The sequence below is a fragment of the Andrographis paniculata genome, unplaced genomic scaffold, assembly GCF_009805555.1.
Source record: "Andrographis paniculata isolate CXL003 unplaced genomic scaffold, ASM980555v1 Contig9END, whole genome shotgun sequence".
Taxonomy (NCBI): domain Eukaryota; kingdom Viridiplantae; phylum Streptophyta; class Magnoliopsida; order Lamiales; family Acanthaceae; genus Andrographis; species Andrographis paniculata.
The window spans coordinates 1161903-1182348 of NW_026137639.1; the positions used below are offsets into that span (position 1 = coordinate 1161903).

The 20446-nt window shown below is 35.1% G+C and overlaps 4 protein-coding genes across 5 annotated transcripts; 1 reads left to right on the forward strand and 3 right to left on the reverse strand.

Moving 5' to 3' along the window:
* Positions 1-1652: 1652 nt before the first annotated feature.
* On the reverse strand, positions 1653-4450 carry LOC127244240 (glycosyltransferase BC10-like). Its single transcript, XM_051264683.1, has 2 exons — positions 3196-4450; positions 1653-2019 (listed from the first exon to the last, which is right to left on the reverse strand). Exon 1 carries the CDS (start codon positions 4279-4281, stop codon positions 3199-3201), a length of 1083 nt encoding a protein of 360 aa, XP_051120640.1. The 5' UTR covers positions 4282-4450; the 3' UTR covers positions 1653-2019; positions 3196-3198.
* Positions 4451-4874: 424 nt separating this feature from the next.
* Positions 4875-10393, reverse strand: LOC127244238 (protein IQ-DOMAIN 5). Of its 2 annotated transcripts, none has more exons than XM_051264680.1 (7): positions 10240-10393; positions 9516-9610; positions 8341-8586; positions 7309-7536; positions 7061-7174; positions 6026-6530; positions 4875-5480 (listed from the first exon to the last, which is right to left on the reverse strand). In XM_051264680.1, the coding sequence occupies exons 2-7, from the start codon at positions 9597-9599 to the stop codon at positions 5332-5334; spliced, it is 1326 nt and encodes a 441-aa protein (XP_051120637.1). In that variant the 5' UTR covers positions 9600-9610; positions 10240-10393; the 3' UTR covers positions 4875-5331. The 2 variants fall into 2 exon arrangements, with proteins under 2 accessions (XP_051120637.1, XP_051120638.1); XM_051264681.1 differs by lacking the exon at positions 10240-10393 and adding an exon at positions 9889-10233.
* Positions 10394-10726: 333 nt separating this feature from the next.
* LOC127244239 (dnaJ protein homolog ANJ1) lies at positions 10727-14721 on the forward strand. Its single transcript, XM_051264682.1, has 6 exons — positions 10727-11019; positions 12773-12938; positions 13062-13200; positions 13397-13673; positions 13752-13950; positions 14038-14721. Exons 1-6 carry the CDS (start codon positions 10870-10872, stop codon positions 14355-14357), a joined length of 1251 nt encoding a protein of 416 aa, XP_051120639.1. The 5' UTR covers positions 10727-10869; the 3' UTR covers positions 14358-14721.
* A 1409-nt stretch (positions 14722-16130) lies between these two features.
* Positions 16131-19752, reverse strand: LOC127244006 (uncharacterized). The gene is made up of 7 exons (XM_051264276.1): positions 19395-19752; positions 18959-19038; positions 18697-18762; positions 17688-17936; positions 17259-17417; positions 17016-17105; positions 16131-16580 (listed from the first exon to the last, which is right to left on the reverse strand). The coding sequence occupies exons 1-7, from the start codon at positions 19697-19699 to the stop codon at positions 16378-16380; spliced, it is 1152 nt and encodes a 383-aa protein (XP_051120233.1). The 5' UTR covers positions 19700-19752; the 3' UTR covers positions 16131-16377.
* Positions 19753-20446: the final 694 nt, after the last annotated feature.

A 20446-nucleotide genomic window follows, 5' to 3' on the forward strand; every position in this document is an offset into this window, starting at 1 on the left:
GAATTTTCAAAAATTTGTATTCAATTTATTGTACAATTACAATATAAATAAATTAATTTGTTATGCAATAACATTAATATAATGAAAACAAACACATCTTGCATATATAAACAACATATCCGGTAATACAAAATTACATACGAAATTAAATAAATAAAAATAATAATTACATATATATATATAAATAAATATTCCATATTGCATGACTACATTTAGTTTATGTGACTTTAAAAAAAAAAAAAAGAATTAATATTGTAATTATTCCTAATTCAACATATAAAATTAAAAAGAATACCCTAGAAAAACCATCACAATTGATCAAATATATATCCACCCCCGGTATATAAATATAAAATATATACATAAATGTACATGTACCAACTGCATGCATGTTTTTTTTTTTTTTTTTTTTTTTTGAGTTTCTATCAATAAAACAATAATTAATCACAAACCTAACAAATATTCATTGGCTGATCCAAAACTGTTGAATTGATAGGCTACCAGAAAGTTTGTTTACTTACATTTGGTTTTATATTTTAAAAAATGTTGAATTGAAACTAATTACATTATTAATTCAAAAGTTTTTTTTTTTTTTTTTAGAAAAGTCGTATAAATATAGTTATTCTTTATATACGTAATATATGTTTGTTTATTTGTTGTTCACTTACATTTGGTTTATATTTTAGTTTAAAAAGCGATGTAAATGTAAAAATTTTCAGAAAAAAAGAATATTTTTATAAGAATAGCGAAAGATTATTCAGTAAAATGTAAAACCAAACTTCAAATAAACAAAACTCTAAAAAAGTGCCATTTTCCACATCATAATGGTCCCTCAATTGGTATTAATTTATTTGCGAAATCTTTAAAATAGACCATGTCATCATTATCAATCTAAAGCGCCCTTATTTTGATGTATGGAGATCTAAAATGATTTAAGCTATGTTTACAAAACCCAGTTTGACACTATTTATTTTTCAAAAACCATCACATCAAATACATTTTTTCTCTCATAAAACATCAAATCAAATACTAACTTTTTATTTTTTCCAAACTTCCAAATTTTCAAAAACCTTCGAAAACTCCTGTCTAAACAAACCCTAGTGAAAAACAATTCACCAATATAAAAGAACAAAACAAATAATAATCCCACAAAAGTTCACTGTTCCAACTCCAGGCTAAAAAATCCTCCATTAATTAAAAGCTAACATTAGAGTGTATTTTTGGCATCTAAAATTCAATGCACAGATTCATTAGGAATCAAATCCTTCCTCTTTAAAAAAGTTTTAGGCACTACAGTTGCAAAGATAAGGCAATCTTTTTGAAGGTCAAAGAAGCACTGCCAATAGATTAATAGTACTAAATATATATATATATATATATTATATACATATACAATAAAGCATGCTTTCATTTTCTAGTGTGTGTGAAAAGAAGGAAATTCTCTTCAGCTAATGTGTTACTTGCCACTCACATAAAGTAACAAATACCCCAACTTTAGACTTCTAAGTTCTAAAGCAATGAATAATCAAGAATTTTGTACATAAAACATATTTCAAAAGCAAATACATCCAACTAACCACACAAATTTGCTAACATAAACCTCAGCAAATAGAAAAGAGCCCACAGTAGATGAAATAAAAGAGATTCCAGAATTAGCCCACAAAGTGAAGATTATGCACACTTGTTAAATTTCGAAACACTGACAGAAGAAGACTGGCATTTTTGCATTCCCTTCAATGCAGAGCCAGGAAATGTCCATTTTCACACATATATACATTTACACTTTACACAATCAACAATATTGAGGACCAAAGTTAAAGGTACACATAAATATATACATAAATATACCAAAAGCTATAAATATTACCTTACCTTGCTTTGGTTTGACTCCGTCTGGGTTACTTAGGCCTGAGGGCATTTTATTTTTGGGCAGCCACTCCAAAGCCTAATCCCATGTTGGCAGGCACTCCAGTCCAGGAAACATCTTCCAATTCCAAACCTCATTTTTCGACAATGTTTCTGTCAAATAACAATGATAGATTATCAGTTAGATTCATAGTATAGCATAGTCTAGTACAGTATTTTCAACACATCTTCAGGACTGGCTTTGCAAGATTTTGAATAGAAATTGGCCTCAACACAGCAACACTACTCTATGTTGCTGCCATAATCAAATGTCACTTGTACGTACTAATTAAAAACTAAACTCTGTAATTCATAGGATTCTTAAAGGCTTCATGCGCTGCACGTATTTAGCTAATATGATTAATAGGAAGAAATGAATGTTGGTATCTTGTTGAGTAGATGATGAATGAGCAGTCTTCAAAATATCGAAGAAAGTTTTCAAAATAAATACTATACTTCTTGAACTTGGTGATCTACAACAAGAATAGATATCAATGCTATAAAATTAAAACCTCGTGAGCCTAGATTCAAAACTTAAGTTCCAACTAAAGAACAAAAGCACAGCTCCCAAGAAGATAGATGACTAAACTCAACAATCCATACAATATTTTACACAAAAAGGCGTAGGAGAAAATACATAGTTAAATGCCAAGATCAAATGACAGGTTCACTTTGAGAAAAAATAAACATAAATAATTAAAAGCATTCATCTTTGGATTCTCAACACCATCCCGCAACACTTTTCACCGCCCTAGATATTCTAAATATCAAATATTACAGTAGATCAGACTACCCACCCACCCCATAGAACATTATTCAAAAAGCATAATTTAGAAACCAAATGGGCACCACCACATCTACCAAAACACCAACCAATCATGCATGGACAATTTTCAAATTTGGCAGTCATAATAATGGTCTCATTGTTCATGATTTCACCAAAAGAATATCATCCTACATATATATACATTTAAATAAAAAAAGACGATGTTTGCTTGCACAAACCTAAGTCCCTTGTTTAGAAATAAACCCTCTAACCATAGAAAAACACACACACAAAAATGGAGGATTTTCTTATTCAATGGGGCTGGGCTATTTTGGCAAAATCATAAACAATGGGACCAATGTTTAATGACTATCCTATATTATATACTATGGGACCAAATCTGAAAGTTTCTCCTCATGAAGTAAAGCCAACCAAGCTCACTTAATCCTTGAAAGTTCATACTTACTCCACAAAAGCATAAAGGAGAAGAAAAAAAGTGTAAACAAATCAACATCTTTACTTACCAATTAATCCTTGAGAATAACTGAATCTGCAATTTCCATCAAAGGCTGCAAGCAGTCCGGCGAGAATTTCCTAGCAAAGATATATGAGTAGCTTGAATTTGATTCCCGGAGCCTGTAAATCAAATCAGGAGAAACCTCAGAAGGGTAATAGGTGTGTGGATGCCCATCCACACTGTCGGTCCAATTAACCCTTGTCAATGTATAATGAGAGCAGCTATCTGGATCCTCCATTGACAGCAATGTAGGGAAATAGTGCTCCTCTGGATAGCAGGAATGCACATTCAAACATGGCAGCTTAAATTTTCGCCATAGCTTCCTGTCCTTGATCACCATCAACGCATGCTTTCGCGTAAGCACAAAGAACTGAGAACCTACTCGGAATTCGTTGAACTGGACCTCGGGGATCATCACGTTGTCTCCCCTCGCGTTGTACCGATCCCACAGAGTCGGCTCGTTGTCGAGAATCTCGATGTAGCTCGGAAAATCCAGGTTCTTCGATAGCCTGCCTAAATCGAAGAGGAAATTGTAGAAATAATTGAAGGAATGGATAGGAATGCAGGTCGGGGAAATTAGGGCAAAATAAGCGTTCGCAGGGTCGTCGAGCATCGCCGTGGCGAGGAGTCGGCGAGAGGCGGAGATGAGTGTAGGGGAAGATCGTTGAGTTCGCTTCGAGGGGATGAGTTTTCCGTTGAAAACTCCGGCGAAGGGAGGGACTCTGACGGAAGGATCGGCGTGGATGTAGATGTTGTAGTGCTTGAGGGTTGTATTGGCGAAGAACCGCTCCCAGAGAGGCGCGAAATGGAGCTCCGAATTCGTGAGGAACAGGAAGGCGATTTTAGGGCGGCGGAGGGAGGAAGAGAAGCGGGACTTCGCGGCGGGGAGGCGACCGGTGCGGCGCGAGAAGTCGGCGGAGTCCATGGCGATGGCTTTGTGGAAGAGGGAGAGGTCGTCGAGCTCGTCGGGAACGGAAATGGAAATTTGTCGGGGAGGGAGGAAGCGCGGCGCGAGGAAGAAGAAGGCCGCCGGCGTTATGAGTAGGAAGACAGTGATCGGGATGACGGCCGAGGACGGGGCGGAGGATGGCATCCTGCGGCGGAGGATATTTACTTTGTGTTTTGTTACTGTAAAAGGGAAGCGAATCTCATCGGAATTCGCGGCGGAGATACGGCGGCGGAGTTTCGGCGGGAGTAACTGTAAAAGAGAGTCAGTGGAGGAGGCGAGTGAGGGTTCACGGGACGGGTTGAAGATGATAAGGTGCGAGAAAGTTGACGGCGTTAACTCGACGTTTTCTTTTCCGTTATCTCCTTACCCTTGTACGTCATTCCATTGATGCCCTTTTTTAAGTTTATTACTCAATTCGTCTTATAAAAATGTGATTAAAATATTGAGTGTGATTTGTATAAATAGATAAAAAAATATAAATATAAATTTAAAAAATAGTGCCTTTTTTTATTAAATATAACATAGACATACTCTTAGGCATATTAAAATGATAAAACAATCGCACTTTTATAAAAGTTAATAATTACTATAACAAATAGCGCTTGGCGTGTCCAAATCAAATAAATTACTTAGTAAATATTTCAAAAAGAATAACCCAACCATTATTATTATTATTGAAAAATAAATATAGAATGGTGCAACAAGAATATTACATAAATCACTTGCACTAAATGGAATTGTGGAAATAGTGAAAATATACATACATTAGGTATTGCAATACAGTACAATACAATACAATATAATGCAATGAAATACAATACAATACATTACAATAAGATACGATATAATACATGACTCTTCAAGATGGTAACAGTTCATCACAGGAGCACACACAACCAACAACTGCAATGCTATGAAATAAAAAGCAAGGCCGACGCCGACGAACCAATAAATACGATCATTTTCATTAACAGCACGCGATCAAATAAGATCAGATCAGATAAATTCCGTACCTGTGTCGATCAGGATCTTATTTCCACCACAGGAGCCCTACTTTCCAGACTCGATCATGGTGGACGACATGACGGGAAATTGCTGGAACACACTGCTCAAGCATTTGCTCACTCTTTATGTACAAACAGAAGTAGCTGCTGCTGCATATTGCGCAAAGGACGTCGTCTGGTTGTTCAGAAGCTAGTGATCAACTTGTGGGCTGAGCTTCGAAGGCTTTGGATTGGTCCCGTTTGACTTGGCTTTGTCCTTCACAGACTTTGGAGCAATAGGAGATCTTTTGCCGACAGCTTTTGGAAGGTTCCGGGTGGGTTGGCTGCTGGAGGCCGATCCTGGGAATATAAAAAATAAATAAATAAAACTCAAAGGTAGGAAAACTACGGATGAAATTCATATTGTGATTGTGCTGTGTTACAGTCAATATTTGGTTCATCAATAACATGATGCTATATAATATACTGAAAAATGTACGATGGGGTTCTCGACACAAGTTACAAAAAGATGCAGCCATGGCTCCATTAAGATTTGGAGCTAGACCATAAACAGAACATATCTACATCGATTAATAGTTACTAAATTAATTTCGCATTAAAATTATCATTATAAGTACTTAATAAAAAATCAAACCTACGAAAACCAAAACTAGAAGTTTTACAGAACTGGAATAATAGCCGGAATCATTTGTATAAGGTTCAGTTACAGAAACATGGCCATATCTATCTAAAAATGTCTTGCAACTACAGCCTGAGTGCAACGAGTCCGTATTCACACATTCAATCAACAACATATTATCTTAAAGAAGTATTAATCGTAGTTAGCGTGTGTTTGTGTGGGTGTGAGTGCCTATGCATGTATCTAGAGAGAGAGAGAGACTAACCGTTGGCAGGCAAAGACAGTCTCTTCTTTCCTTGTTTATCGGTGAGGGAGGTCCTCTCTTTAGGATTGCTGTTAGATCTCGGGACAACATTGGGCATTGAGGCAGCTTCCTCAGCCAAATCATCAAGAACTGGTTTCAACCTAGCATTGGAGAAAAGCACACCGGGTGTTTCCTGCACATTGGCTGGCTTGGTGGGTGAAGAACTGCAGCCGTCAGAGTAAGATGCAACTCTTTTCTCATTTGAGCCATTAGAGTTGCTGTTTGAATGAGGAGCCTTCCCATTCGAAGAAGATTTTTTCCCCACAGAAGTGAACTGAGTTGTGGGTGCATTCTCATCAGTTTGTTCATTCTCATTAATTTTGACACCATCTTTAAGATTGATGTCCAGAAAACGGTTTTCCCATGGCCGAACAGCCATCCATCTCTCTAACCAATTCCATCCCCAGTTGTTTTTGTCAGGTTCAAAACCTGCACGAGCTACCTGCTGCCTCGACCCTGCTTGCCACTGTATGATAACTTTTCTTAAGGCAATGAAAAATTGCAGCAATGACATATTTAGATTCTTACATAGCTGCCTATCTTGATGTATTCTTTGATCATGGTAAATGACTGAGCCCAAAATCATGGAGAGATTTTTTAAGTTGAGGTTTTGATTTCAAATCCATAGGCGGTTAAATAATTAACACAACCATTACCAAGGAAGTTTCTGATGCATCCTTATGACACACAAATCAGAAAACAAGAAACCATAAAATGTATAACACAATCTTTAATGACTTTCCTAATCTTAACAGAACACAGGATTGTAATCGGAGCGATAGAAGACTACTAACAAAGAACAAAAAGGAAATCATTCAAGTTATTCTAACATGTCACTAGAATGATTTGCATCCACTGCCTTCTTAAAGAAGTGCATGATAATAACTATTACTGTTTAATTAATTAATTAATTAATTAATTAATTATTATTATTATTATTTTAATTTTTTTGCAGAAGGGCAAAAACATGTGTAAGCTAAGGATAGAGGTATCAACCTGATTAGCTAAAGCATATGCCATTGCTCTTTCTCGTTTAGCAGCCGCCTCCTTCCTTTTCAACAACTTCGCCTGAATTTCTTCGACAGACCCAACACTGTCACACCACCCGTCCTGGAACACCGTCCAAAATCCAAAAAGCATAAAGTAACTGGGTTAGACAGAATTTACTCAATTGTAAGTGTTTTAAAGTTCAAGTATAAATGAAAATTAAGTTACTATATAAGCATTGACTGATGGAAGATTACTTCTATTTCTTTAACATAGGCCTCGTGATCAAGTTGTGCTTGAAGCTTCTGTTGTGCTGTTTGGTTTTCCAATGCCATACGAACACGCCTAGCTCGGACACGAGCCTGAACTCTTACTAAAGCTTGCATGCATCGGAGTGTAATGGCAGCTTGTTTTCGCACAGCATGGCCTCTAACAAGAGCTTGGAGTCTCACCAGTCCTTTTAAAGCACGCAAAGCTCGTCTCGCCTAATGAACGTAGAGACTCATTTGTGTAAAAAAACCATCAGAAGATATATGTACTCAAGAAATGGCATTAGCTATTTGTTTTCAGTAACTTTTAAAGAAGAGAAGCAAAACAAGAAACAATTGCTTCAGAGAAATAGAAGATAATACATTACTCATGTTTACAGATGTGGAATAAATATGATGAAACATGCCCGGGGCAACATTTTCACAAGCACAACAAACTATTATTTGTGATGTAATGACACAAAAGATGTGGATATATATTCTGATATATAAATTTTTTAGATCCATATTAATTCAATTTAATCATAGAATGTATTCAAAATGCACAAATGTTAAGTTTGACATTTAAAGAGAGAGAGAGAGAGAGAGAGAGAGAGAGAGAGAGAGAGAGAGAGAGAGAAAACATTACTAAGGATGGCCAATCACATTACTACAGGTCTTAATGTTTTGATAAATGATAAATCTTAGTATAAAATACATATGGAAATCAAATTTGGATACAAACATATTATGTATGCTCATTAATCAAAGTCTCGAAAATTAGGTAGTGAAGTTAGACCGACCAGTCTCACACTTGTGAAGCCAATGCAAAAATATGTTCATTGAATGTTATCAGGGAAACCTAAAAAATCACACACTTTCTTTATCCTACTGAAGAATTATGATTATGTTAAGACTTCATAGATACAAAGAATCCTTGATGATGAAAATTTTGTCAAACTATTATGTTAACATTAAGGAGGGATGTATAAAACTATTAAGTGCAGAAAGCAAAACCTGGAAAATAAATCAATACAGTACCAGAAATCCTCTAAATGCTGTTTGGATGCGTACGGCTGCCCATTCTTCCCTCCTATAATGTTCAGCATTTTGCACCGGAAGTGAGGTAGAAGGGGAGCTAGTTGAATCCGAAGCTGATTGAAAGATGGCATCTTTGTTCTCAGTTGATGTAACAATGCTTTGATTCAACTCATTTCCAAGCACGCTGTTATCAATCTCAACAGAGTGCTTTCTCCGGTGCCAGATCTTGCCCACATTCACAGATCTCTGCATGTTCCCACATTTCACTATTGCTACTTTTCCACATGATGACAAAATATGGAAGAAGACATGCATAAAACTACAAAGAGCAGTCAGCGGGCTTTTAAAGTAAGTCTTACTGTAAAGATCTTCATATAACGCCAATGTTCAAGGTTATCCATGCAAAAATTGAAATTAGGTAGTGAGGTATGGACCAAAATGGAAAATTACAAATATTTTATTAATACACGTCTATAATATGTATATGTTTGATTAGGGTTGCTAAGTAAAAAATACAGAGAAGGAAATTGGGAGGATTATTTTTGACACATTATACGGGTAGGCTGCAATACATGTCAACCACATGTAGCTTTTGCAGCTACCTGAGGAAGCTGAAAGAGATTAAGCAAATGGATAGATGGGCACATACAATGCATATGCAACAAGTTTGAACTTGAGTAGCTTTTGTATTATTATTATTTGTTTATTTAGCATCTAACAATATGAACAATGTAGACTTCATTTCAAAACACATATGCCTTTTTGTGATGACCCGGAGAAGTTGAAAGAGAACATGAAAATTAAAAAGCAACATCCAATGAATTTGAACATATAGAACTTTCTACTTCAGCATCACTTTGTTTAGATAAGCAAGATTGTCTGGACAGTTAACTTTTTTAACTTCCGTAACCCGGGACTCAAACAGGTTCAAAACAGCACACCTAATCATCTGCATATTACCTATTTAAAACAACAAATCTTTTTTTTTTTTTTTTGTTGCAAAGTTTAAAGTTTAAAAAAATACAATATAAGTCTATTGAATCATCAATTTGTACACTTTTCATGTGACGAAGAATTGGTTCGTGCACCTCCTCCATCCTTATGATTGCCTTAAAAGATGAAGCAATAAAACCAAAGAGAACACAAAACAAAAGAAACCGGAGATGGCCACCTACATTTTCATCATTCTCCAGGGATTGCGATTTTTCAGATTTCTTCAACCCAAGCAATGATTTGAGCCATTTCTTTGAGGCACCCATTTCTGTAAGACCTGTTCAAGACACAAACACAACATTGACAGCAAGAGCAATCAACACCATATTTCAGAAGCTCAGGCTCCCCTCTTACAAATGCCAGACACAAACTCAGACCAACTTTTCCAAGCAATAAGAAGGGAGGATTCAAGCTTAATCTCCTAACAAAAACCTAAAACCATGCACACATGACATACATAAAACCAGAATTATCACTCTAAACCGCAGACACAGAAGCAGAAGGTTGCCCCACACTCCACTCCGTGTTACCAATAACCTTCAGTGAAAATCTCACCTCAACTAACACACCAACCAGTCTAACAAAAAGCACAAGCCAGCATCAATAAAACCGCAAGATTTCCGACGGAAAAGCACGCGATTATTGTCAAATCAGCAAGCAATTCCAAACTCGGTAGCCAATTACGAACAAAAGGAAAATCCTCAAAAACAGTAGCAACACGTCGCATTCACAAGCTCAGTCCTTCAACTTCAATCGAACAACAGTCTCACAAAACAACAAATTACCAGCCCCACGACCAAAATTGACTAGAAAATAAAGCTGCATTCTCCACTTTACTCAGCAGAGCAGCGTCGCCGACACGACGTCCTATTGCTAGTAAAACTACCACATCCCGAGCGAACTCACCTCAGTTCAGAAAGCGCTTGCAAGCTCCGAACTGGGAGCATTTAAGGATCGAATCTGTAAGAGCGTCCGATAGATCTGAAATCTGATAATCGGAAAGTGGTAGACAGAGAGTCATCAGCAATGGCGCTGGCAGATGAGGCAAGGCTTGGTTATTGGGCCGCCGCTCCCATCTCGGTCCATTAGCAGTTGATTGTTCACGTCATATAAATCATTGGGCTGTTATTGGGCTTGTTGACTTGGGCCCATTTCTATTATTAATAATTTTGAAAAAAATTATTTAATAAGGGTCTGTTTGTTTGTGAATTTGTGGCGAGTAAATCGTTAGGCAAGCGTCCAAGGCATAGAACCATCCAGAAGCAACATATTTGCCGTTAGATTTCGAATCTACGGTTCTCCCTCGATCGTTCTAGAAAATCCATCCGACGGCCAAGATTGTTTCTTTTCGGGCAATCTCCACCGTTGAATTGATAGTTTATCTGCCCGGCTGCAGCCCTCCTCCGTGCTCCCGCATTCTTCGAAGAGCTGCTAGCGAGCGCTTCCCGATCGCGCCTCCGCTGCGTCTTTACAGAGATTTGCGCCTCAATCGCGTCGATTTGAGTTCAGATTAGCGGTTCTTGAAGGTGAGCCAAAATGTTTGGCAGGGCGCCGAAGAAGAGCGACAATACTCGGTACTATGAGATTCTCGGAGTGCCGAAAACGGCGTCGCCGGACGATTTGAAGAAGGCGTACAAGAAGGCAGCCATCAAGAATCATCCTGACAAGGGCGGAGACCCCGAGAAGGTATAGATCGCACTTTTTTAAAAAAAAATTAAAATTTGCAGTTTTGATTTTTGGAATCTTTCTTCTCTGCTAGAAATCGTTTCGTGATATGAAAATTGGCTTGTGAGAATTGGTTTTTTGCGCGGTGATTTATGTTTGTCGATGCGTAGGGTGGATAATTAGCGATGCCTTTATATATCAGTTGGTAGTTTTACTGCAATTATCGTGATTTAAAATTTAGCCCTCTCAAGAAGTGAAATACGCCATATCAAGGGCTACTTGGTTTTTGGTTAAATTCCGATTGTATTAGTGTTACATGTATACTTGGATGTCGCTATTGAAGTAGAAATTTGTCAGAATTATGCAATCTTTATGTTTGAAGTTAAGTTATCTAAGATTAGAATGTTAATCATGTTGAGGATTGTTGAAATCAAGCTATACCCCCAATCAAAGTTAACTTGAAAAAAGGTTCTAGGGTTTTATTTCGTTCATGTTGTGCTAAGATTTGTGCATTTTTTTCTTTGATTGGTTTGCCAATAGGAATATGATGTAAACCTTAAAAAGCCATAATTTAGTATCTGTTCATGCTTAAATTTGTTGATTTATTATGTCAGATACTTGTATACGAGATACTGAGTAAAGACATTTGGATTACTGAATTGTGAATAGTGTTAGTAAAGTCATAACTGTGTTATTGTTGTTTGTTTGTATAATTGGTATATATTGTTTAATAATTTAGTTATGCTGTTGTCAGTAATAATTTTTTTACTAAATTGTTGTATATATGCTGCTTTTTGTTGCTGATAACAGTGTTTAGATACATGATATAATGTTTCTGAATAGATTTCTTTATGTTCTTAATATAATTTATTCATACATTGATTGTAGTTATACAATATGTTGACTACTTGCATATGGAACAATGACATGCAAAATTTCAATTTTAATGTGCCTGATGTCAATTGAAGGAAATCAACACCAGATGTGCTCTACATTAAAACATTATTCAAAAGATTTATGTTTTGTTTTGTTTGAGTTTTTTAATTTCCCAATAAAATCTTCTACCCACATTTTCAAATAAAAAAAACATCACATCAAACTATTAGTTAAGTTTAAAAAAAAAAAAAAAAAAAAATACCAAAACCACACCAACCCAACCCAAACCAAACACAAGTTAGGTTGCTTGTCTGGGCTGTCCTACTATGCAAACTATACTAGCATATTTTTCTCTCAATATATTACATCAAAATCATAATTTTTATTTGGAAAATTACATCTAAATTTATTTATTTTTTGCTTAAAATATCAAATTCCAATTCTTTTTTTTATAAAACATTACAACAAAAACTTTCATTCAAATCTTTTATTATTTCTAGAACCCAAACAAACACAACCTTTGGCCCTGTTCTGTTGAGTGATCAAAGGGATTTCAAATAATTTTCTCAAATCCATTTCCTCTAGTATTTGAAATACTCTTCAATAATATGTCCTTTTAAATACTTCATAAGACCAAATCATTTTAAATACTTCCTAAACCAAACATGAAATTTAAATTCAACACATTTCAATTCCAAAGTAATTGAAATACACTCATTTCAAATTCACCCTCAAATCTACACTCATCCAACCAAATTTCCCCTTTGTTCACGATTTTCACAAGTGGTGAATCTATGCAAACACATGCCCAAGAATATTACTTTATTGATCTCTTCCATCCAAGTTTTGTGGGATGATTTGGTTGGACTGAAGCCTAATAATATGGTTCTGTGTGCAGTTCAAGGAGTTGGCTCATGCTTATGAGGTCTTAAGTGATCCTGAGAAACGAGAAATCTATGACCAGTATGGGGAAGATGCTCTCAAGGAAGGAATGGGAGGTGGTGGTGGCATGCACGACCCATTTGACATCTTCTCGTCATTCTTTGGTGGAAGCCCATTTGGAGGTGAGACATTTGAACTTGCATTCCCTTTCTTTAGGTGTACTTTTTGACAGTAAGTATTGGGTTTTAGTTTGGGCTTTTTTTGGTGAATGCAATCATATAAGAAGTTTATTTGTTGATCACCAGGTGGTAGTAGCCGTGGAAGGAGGCAAAGAAGGGGAGAGGATGTGGTGCACCCATTGAAGGTGTCTCTTGAGGATTTGTATTTGGGGACCACAAAGAAGCTTTCGTTGTCACACAACATAATTTGCTCAAAGTGCAGTGGGTAAGTATAATAGTATGCATATGCTAAAAGCCCTTAATAAAAAAAAAAAAAAAAAGAAAAAAAAAAGCATGAAGTGGAACATTGGAGTAACTCAAAAAAGCATGTATAGATAATACACTTCAATGGATCGTTATTTGTGAAATGGTTAATTCTTCACATTGTCTAATCCATTCTCTGTGCATATTATACTCTGCAGAAAAGGGTCAAAATCTGGAGCATCAACAAAGTGCATGGGCTGCCAGGGAAGTGGTATGAAAGTCACTATAAGGCAGCTCGGCCCCGGTATGATACAGCAAATGCAGCACGCCTGCAATGAATGCAAAGGAACAGGAGAGACCATCAATGAGAAAGACAGATGCCCTCAATGCAAGGGTGAGAAGGTTGTCCAGGAAAAGAAAGTTTTGGAAGTCCATGTGGAGAAAGGAATGCAGAATGGCCAGAAAATTACATTCCCTGGGGAAGCTGATGAAGCGGTACGTTATCTTTTTTGGTTGAATCATTATATTTTACTTAATTGTAAGGCTACCTTCTTATCCATGTCTTCATTGCAGCCGGATACAGTCACTGGCGACATAGTCTTTGTGCTTCAGCAAAAGGAGCATCCTAAATTCAAGAGAAAGGGTGAAGACCTTTTTGTGGAGCATGGGCTTATGCTCACTGAGGCATTGTGTGGCTTCCAGTTCATCCTGTCCCATTTGGACGGCCGGCAGCTCCTTGTGAAATCACAGCCTGGAGAAGTTGTGAAGCCTGGTAAAGTTTTCGCCCATGTTTAAGAGTTTTGCCGAGGTTTTAACATTTGAAGGACTCGTAATTATATCATTTAAATCATTTTTGCAGATTCTTACAAGGCAATCAACGATGAAGGAATGCCAATGTATGGAAGGCCATTCATGAAGGGTAAACTCTACATTCATTTCACTGTTGAATTCCCTGACTCTCTAACTCCAGATCAAGTTACGGCCCTGGCGAAAATCCTTCCACCGAAGCAGCAGTCAGAACTGACTGACATGGAGCTGGATGAGTGCGAGGAAACTACGCTGCATGATGTCAACATCGAGGAAGAGATGAGGAGGAAGCAGGCTCAGCAGCAGGAAGCTTACGATGAGGATGATGATATGCATGGTGGTGCCCAAAGGGTTCAGTGCGCGCAACAGTGACAAACTAATGTCACCATTATCTAGGTAAACGTTGTCCTACCTAAATAAGGACCCCCCCCCCCCCCCCAAACCAACCCCCTTAATATGTCCTTATGATGATGGTTATATGTGAGTGTGGAATTTAAAACCTAATGGGACTTGTGTTTGTGGCGAATATTTCCTCGACTAAATAACCTGGCATAGATAATTCTAGTTCTGTCACGCGAGTCTGTTTTGTAGAAATTTCATGCTCGTTGTCGAATGCAGGCGCGGTGATGGTATTGCTATGATGTTGTGTGTTTTGGTTTGAGTATGCAAAATAACTATGTGCTGTATGTGTTTGGATTTACTATATTTTTATGTGACCATTTGTGCTCTCTCTGCATTTGTAGCTGTTGCTATCTAGTAATTAATTTGTTGAAATATTTCAGTTTTAGAAGTTTTTGGTAAATGTTTTTTCCTCTGCATTTTATCACATTGTTCTTAAATTTTGTTGCCAAGCTGATGACTAATTTGTGAGCAATATCGTAATTACTGAAATGTTTATAAGCTAGTGTGTTTGGTTGGTTTATTATTATTATTATTATTATTATTATTATTATTATAGTGTTTTGAAGTTAAGAGTAGTGTACTTTTTTTGTTTTTTCTACGAGGTTCAAACTTTCAAGTGGTTTCGGTTCAAAATTTTTGCCTGCTAAATATATATATGTATAATTATATGTTTAAGTTTACTCCTTTCGTCCTATAAAGTAATTCATACGTTTTTTTATTTCAATTTATACCATTTTATTTAAAATATATTTAATAAATATAAATTAATTTAATTAATTAATTTCATAATATGTATGTTATGATTTAAGATTAAAACTTTTTATTTTTATGTTATCCTTTATCAATGAACAAATATTTATTCATATTTAAATATATCATTTTTTGGTAATATTATATAAAGTTTTATGTTTTACAAAATAATAGTCATTTATATATTTAAGTATTGAAATATAATTTTAACATATGCTTTAAGGTTTTTAAATTATGAATATTTCTTTTATTTATTAAAAAATTTAATAAATATTTTGAACTTATAAATAATCATTTATATTAAAAATAATATAATAATATTCTAATTTATTATTGTTAATTCGTTATAAATACTGTTGCAAATTGAAGTTGTTGGAATGGAAGGAGTATTAGAAATTAAAATAGTACTATTGTTGATACATTTTTCATGTTAAATTGTTACATAACAGTTTTATACTATTTAGCAAATTTAATAAATATAAATTAATTTAATTAAATAATTAATAACAGTTTTATACTGTTTAGCAAATTTAATAAACATAAATTAATTTAATTAAAAAAGTTAATTTCTTATTGATAGAATTTATTTAAAATTCTTTTATTTATATTCCTTATTATATTTAAAAATTTTATTTTTATAAAATTAATTTATATTATTTATAAATATTATATATATTTTTTATTTATTTATAATTTTTATATTTTTGACTAAATAATATTTATATTGTATAAGTATATTTTATTAAAATATAATATTTGAATTATTTAAACAAATTCTCTATTTTTATTTTTTTTTTTAAAAAAAAAAAAAACATATCAATAGCATCCCAAATAATGAAATTATATAGTATTTTTTTATTTGTATGTTTTAATTCTTAGTTGGCTTTTTTATTTTAATAGTAAAAATAAAGGGAAAAAAATAAAATATTTGGCCTATTTTAATCCCATTAAAACTATTTGGACAAATTAGTTAAGAATTGATGAGCTTAGGGTATAATCGATTGCATATTAGAAGAAAGAATCTATTTATACCATTTGAGTATCAAAATCAATATTGCTACGTGAATACATGAGGATATGATCAGATCCACAGACAAACACAAACACACAAAAATCAAATCTTCAATCAAAACTATATTCCTCTCTCTTTGGTCACAATTTCACAATTTTCCCCTCTATCAAAAATATGTAGAGAAGAATCAAAGATATGCACCAGCAAACCAAACCAAACAAAACCTGGTCATTGCGACCATTTGTTGTCGCCGCCCCAAGCATCATCCCTCATGTTTTGCCTCGAAATTATCCGGCTTTTTCTAGCTGCTTCTTGTTTTCTTGCTTCTGATGATCCAACATTTGAAGGCAGCTTTATTCCTATACTCTGTGCAATCAATCTTTGAGCTGTGCGTACTGAGGTCGCCGGCCTTTGCCGTGGTGGCTCCAAATCTGAATCCAATAAATAAATATGAATTTTTTTGAAAGAGAGTCTTTATCGAAATATATAAAATTTCTAGGTACCTAATAGAATATGTAAAATGATGATATATTCAAGTAAAGAGCTCGAGGACATTTTGCGAAGCGGAAAAATGAAAGAATTAGAATATGAGGTCGGGATGTATGAAACATTAGTGGGATCATGGCCTATGGTGTCATAAAAATTTTACACAATGAACTTTATAAAATCACGATAAGTTGTTTGCAAGATTTCTGTTGTGGAAACAGATCATCATACATAGGCAATGAATTGGCCACTCTCAGCTCCGAATCATTAACCAATACCGTAACTAACAAAATATTTTATGGGGGGGCGGGGGAGACTGTAGCTATGAAATTTGATGACTATGAAAACATATCTTCATTTTCAGTAACTATCAATGTTACCTTTTGGTGGAATTGACCTCAAAACCTCATCGGACTCATTAAGCACACGAACAGTAAACGGACAACTGATAGAGTTGATAGCTTCACGAGCTACAGTAGGAAATAGAAGATTATGATTAGAGTTTGTGGTATCAAGTCTCAAAAGAACTATGCGCAAATTCACCAAATCACAATGCTTCTAGAATTCAATCGTTTAAAAGTAAAAATATAAAATCAAATCAACACATAAACAATTGCCATTACCAAGAGAAGGCGTTTTGAATACTGCGAGTGATGCTCTGTCATTCACCCAGCGAATAACAAACCTATTCTTGAATTTCTCCAACAGCTTCTCTAAGTCAGTTGTTCTAGTGCTTGGAAGGAAGTCAGTCAGAACAAGAACATGACTTGTACCGCAAATTTCTGAAATCAGAAACGTGATATAGTCTGTCAGGAAATACAGTCATATGCGAGGAACAATGTCGAAGAAAATTTCACATCAGAAGATGAAATTTTATCATTTGAAAATTTGGATGCATATAAAAAGATTTGGTAAAGAACTGCAGTCATCAAAGTAAAATTGAAAAACTCCATTTTTTGCATCTCACTTCCACAATGAGAAAAAATCTGTTGAATCGTTATAGCAAGACACATATAGTTGATCAAACCAATATAAAATGCATAAAAACATACGGTTTATCTTATCCGGATCTTCAACACGGGAAGTAAGATTATTTTCACTTTCAGAGTCGTCTGTATCAGCAACCGGTTCATCAGACAGGCTGTCGCTGTACAGGCCCCGACTCTTGTACATGAATGTTCCCCTTCCTCGTCTCTTGGGACTTTGAGCAGTTGAATCTTCCACGGAGAGCTCTGATACATCTGGCAAATTCTGTGAGGGAAGTAACTCCTCAGGATCTCGATCTGCCATAGCCTCCCAATCTGCAAACACCACATTAGCTCTAATTCAAATTGAAATAAATATCATATTGATGGTGATGCATGCAACAAAAGAATTCATAGCCATAAACTGCCCAATATTTTCCCAATCCTAATCTCAAGAATAGATCACACAAGATGTCGCAACTTGAAATTTTTTTGCCACGTTTCTTATCACATTCAAACTAATACGGGGGTGTTGACATTATTTCCAGTTTGTCTCTTCCTTTGTCCAATAATTTTCACAAGCTATTCGGAACTTAATATAATGAAGGCCTTCCATCAAATTATTAAAGTATTAACTAATAAATTAGAGTCGCCAAAGCTAAACCTCTAGCAGATTTTCAATTCCAACCGAACCTTTTGTGAATTTATAAATTTCCAATCCTTGCATCACAACACTATAGAAATCAAATCCATCAATATAAATGTCCCTGTGCAAACCTAAAGTCCAACAATATTAACAGCCAGAACAATGACACGTGGGTGCCGAATAACTAATCCCAGCATGAGTGGCACCCATTCGCACTGGCCGTTCGTAAGAAGCATCCAGGAAGAAACCTGCAGGGAGATTTTTTTGACACTCCGACCGACCAGTTTTTAAAAGGAAACTGAATTGTTAGGTGGATAGGCAAGAACAATGACACGTGGGTGTCGAATGTAAAGTACATTTTTGGTAGATAAATAAACACTTCATTCAATGTAACCTCCAATAATAATGTAGATACAAACAAAAGAATTTAAAGGGGATAAACTAATGTACCATCCTCTCCAGAGTTCTCTCCTTTCTGGCCATCATTTACCAAATGGGAAGAACTCCCCTCGCAACCTTAAGTTAGCAACAAGACAATAAACAATCAATTCTGCATAAGTAGTGTAATTAATAAGAAATAATGCAGCCATAAAAACAGGAAATTGAACAAGATATAATTAAAACTTTGCCGGCCGCAAGAAAAAAAGAAAAGAAAAAGAGTACATGGTAATTTCTAAATTGAAAACCAATGAATTTCTGATATAATAGCAACCTTGTTCTACATCGTATTGTGGAACCCGACCCTTGGAATAATAGTTGAAACTTGATTCCTTTTCCAGTGATAAATCTTTCCTGTATAACAGCAGCAATCCAGAAATCAGTTTCACTGTGCCAATACAAACCTTCAAGAATCAGAGAGACTTAAAAAACGCATAACAAGTTTCAAAAAAATCGTCCCTCCTTCTCGTTCTCCTTCTCTTGTTTAAGGATCTCAAATACAAGAAATAAATTGCAAGATTATTCTAAAAGCGGGGAAATTAAGTCCAATTCTACAGAAGTTCTACAAATCTTACTAGAAATCAAAAAGCAGTGCCAGGACATTCTCTAGCTTGCAAGATACATTAGAATATGATCGACTCAATTCCTATAGCAAACAAATTTCTTAAAGACGAATATATATATATATGTGCAAAAATCTCCAGAATTACCCCTTTCCGTGTTTAATTTGATCAGCGCGGGAACGAAGTTTATCGGCTTCGAGAGAAAATCCTATAGATGAATAGAGCTTTGCCAAGTCGTGAAGCGCCGTCGACAGTTGATCAGATGTCGACGACAAGGGTTTTCCATTGATTTCAGTCCCCGAGACTTTTTCTTCTTTCAATTCGTTTTCCAGATTGGCTATAGTTGACTTGAGAAGAGAGACAGCGTTATCAACTTCGCCTGCGTCGAGCAAGTCCTCCACCGCCTCCGACCAGTTGCGCGCGTCGCCGTCGCCTCCGCCGCTCCTCTCCATTGCAGTTTTTCAAAACCAAAAATAACAACTGTACAAAGCTCAGCTACCAAATAAAACTGTATTCCCTTTTATAGTTAAGATCTTCCTTTTTATTTTAATAGTAAAAAAAAAAAAAAAAAAAAAAAAAAAAAAAAAAAACTGTCGCATTTACAACAACAATTTTGATCCTATTAAAATTTTATTAATTTTAAATTTCTTTCTATAAATATTGATTTTATTCAAATTAAAATTAATCAATTTTAGGAATATATATGTATAGTTCTAACTAAAAATGTTCTTTAATTATTTTTTTAAAAAAATAACTACTACTCCGTTTTCTTAAATTTCTAAGTGTCTCAATTTTAATGAATTCTCTGTTTTTGTTTTTGTTTGGGCCAGGAAAATTTTAAATGGGCCAAATTGTTGTTCTTTATGAGCCTATAGCTCCAATATTATTCTATAAGGCCCATAATTCATTAACCCAGTTGGATTATGGCCCAAAAATTTAAACGTAACAATTAAGGGCTACTGAAATGGGTATACTTCGAATCAAGTTCTTAAACACCGTGTTTGTTTCTTTACGACGGATTTGGGAAGTTTGCGTTTGAGTTTGGTTTGGATTTGAATTTTTTTTAGAAGTTTTGAAAATTTGCATTTCTTTTGGTATAGTAGATTTTGTTGAGGTTTGGGGAGTTTTATTGAATAATGATTTGATAGGTGATGATTGAAGTGATAAGATTTTTAATTTAATTGAAAATAAGTTATAGT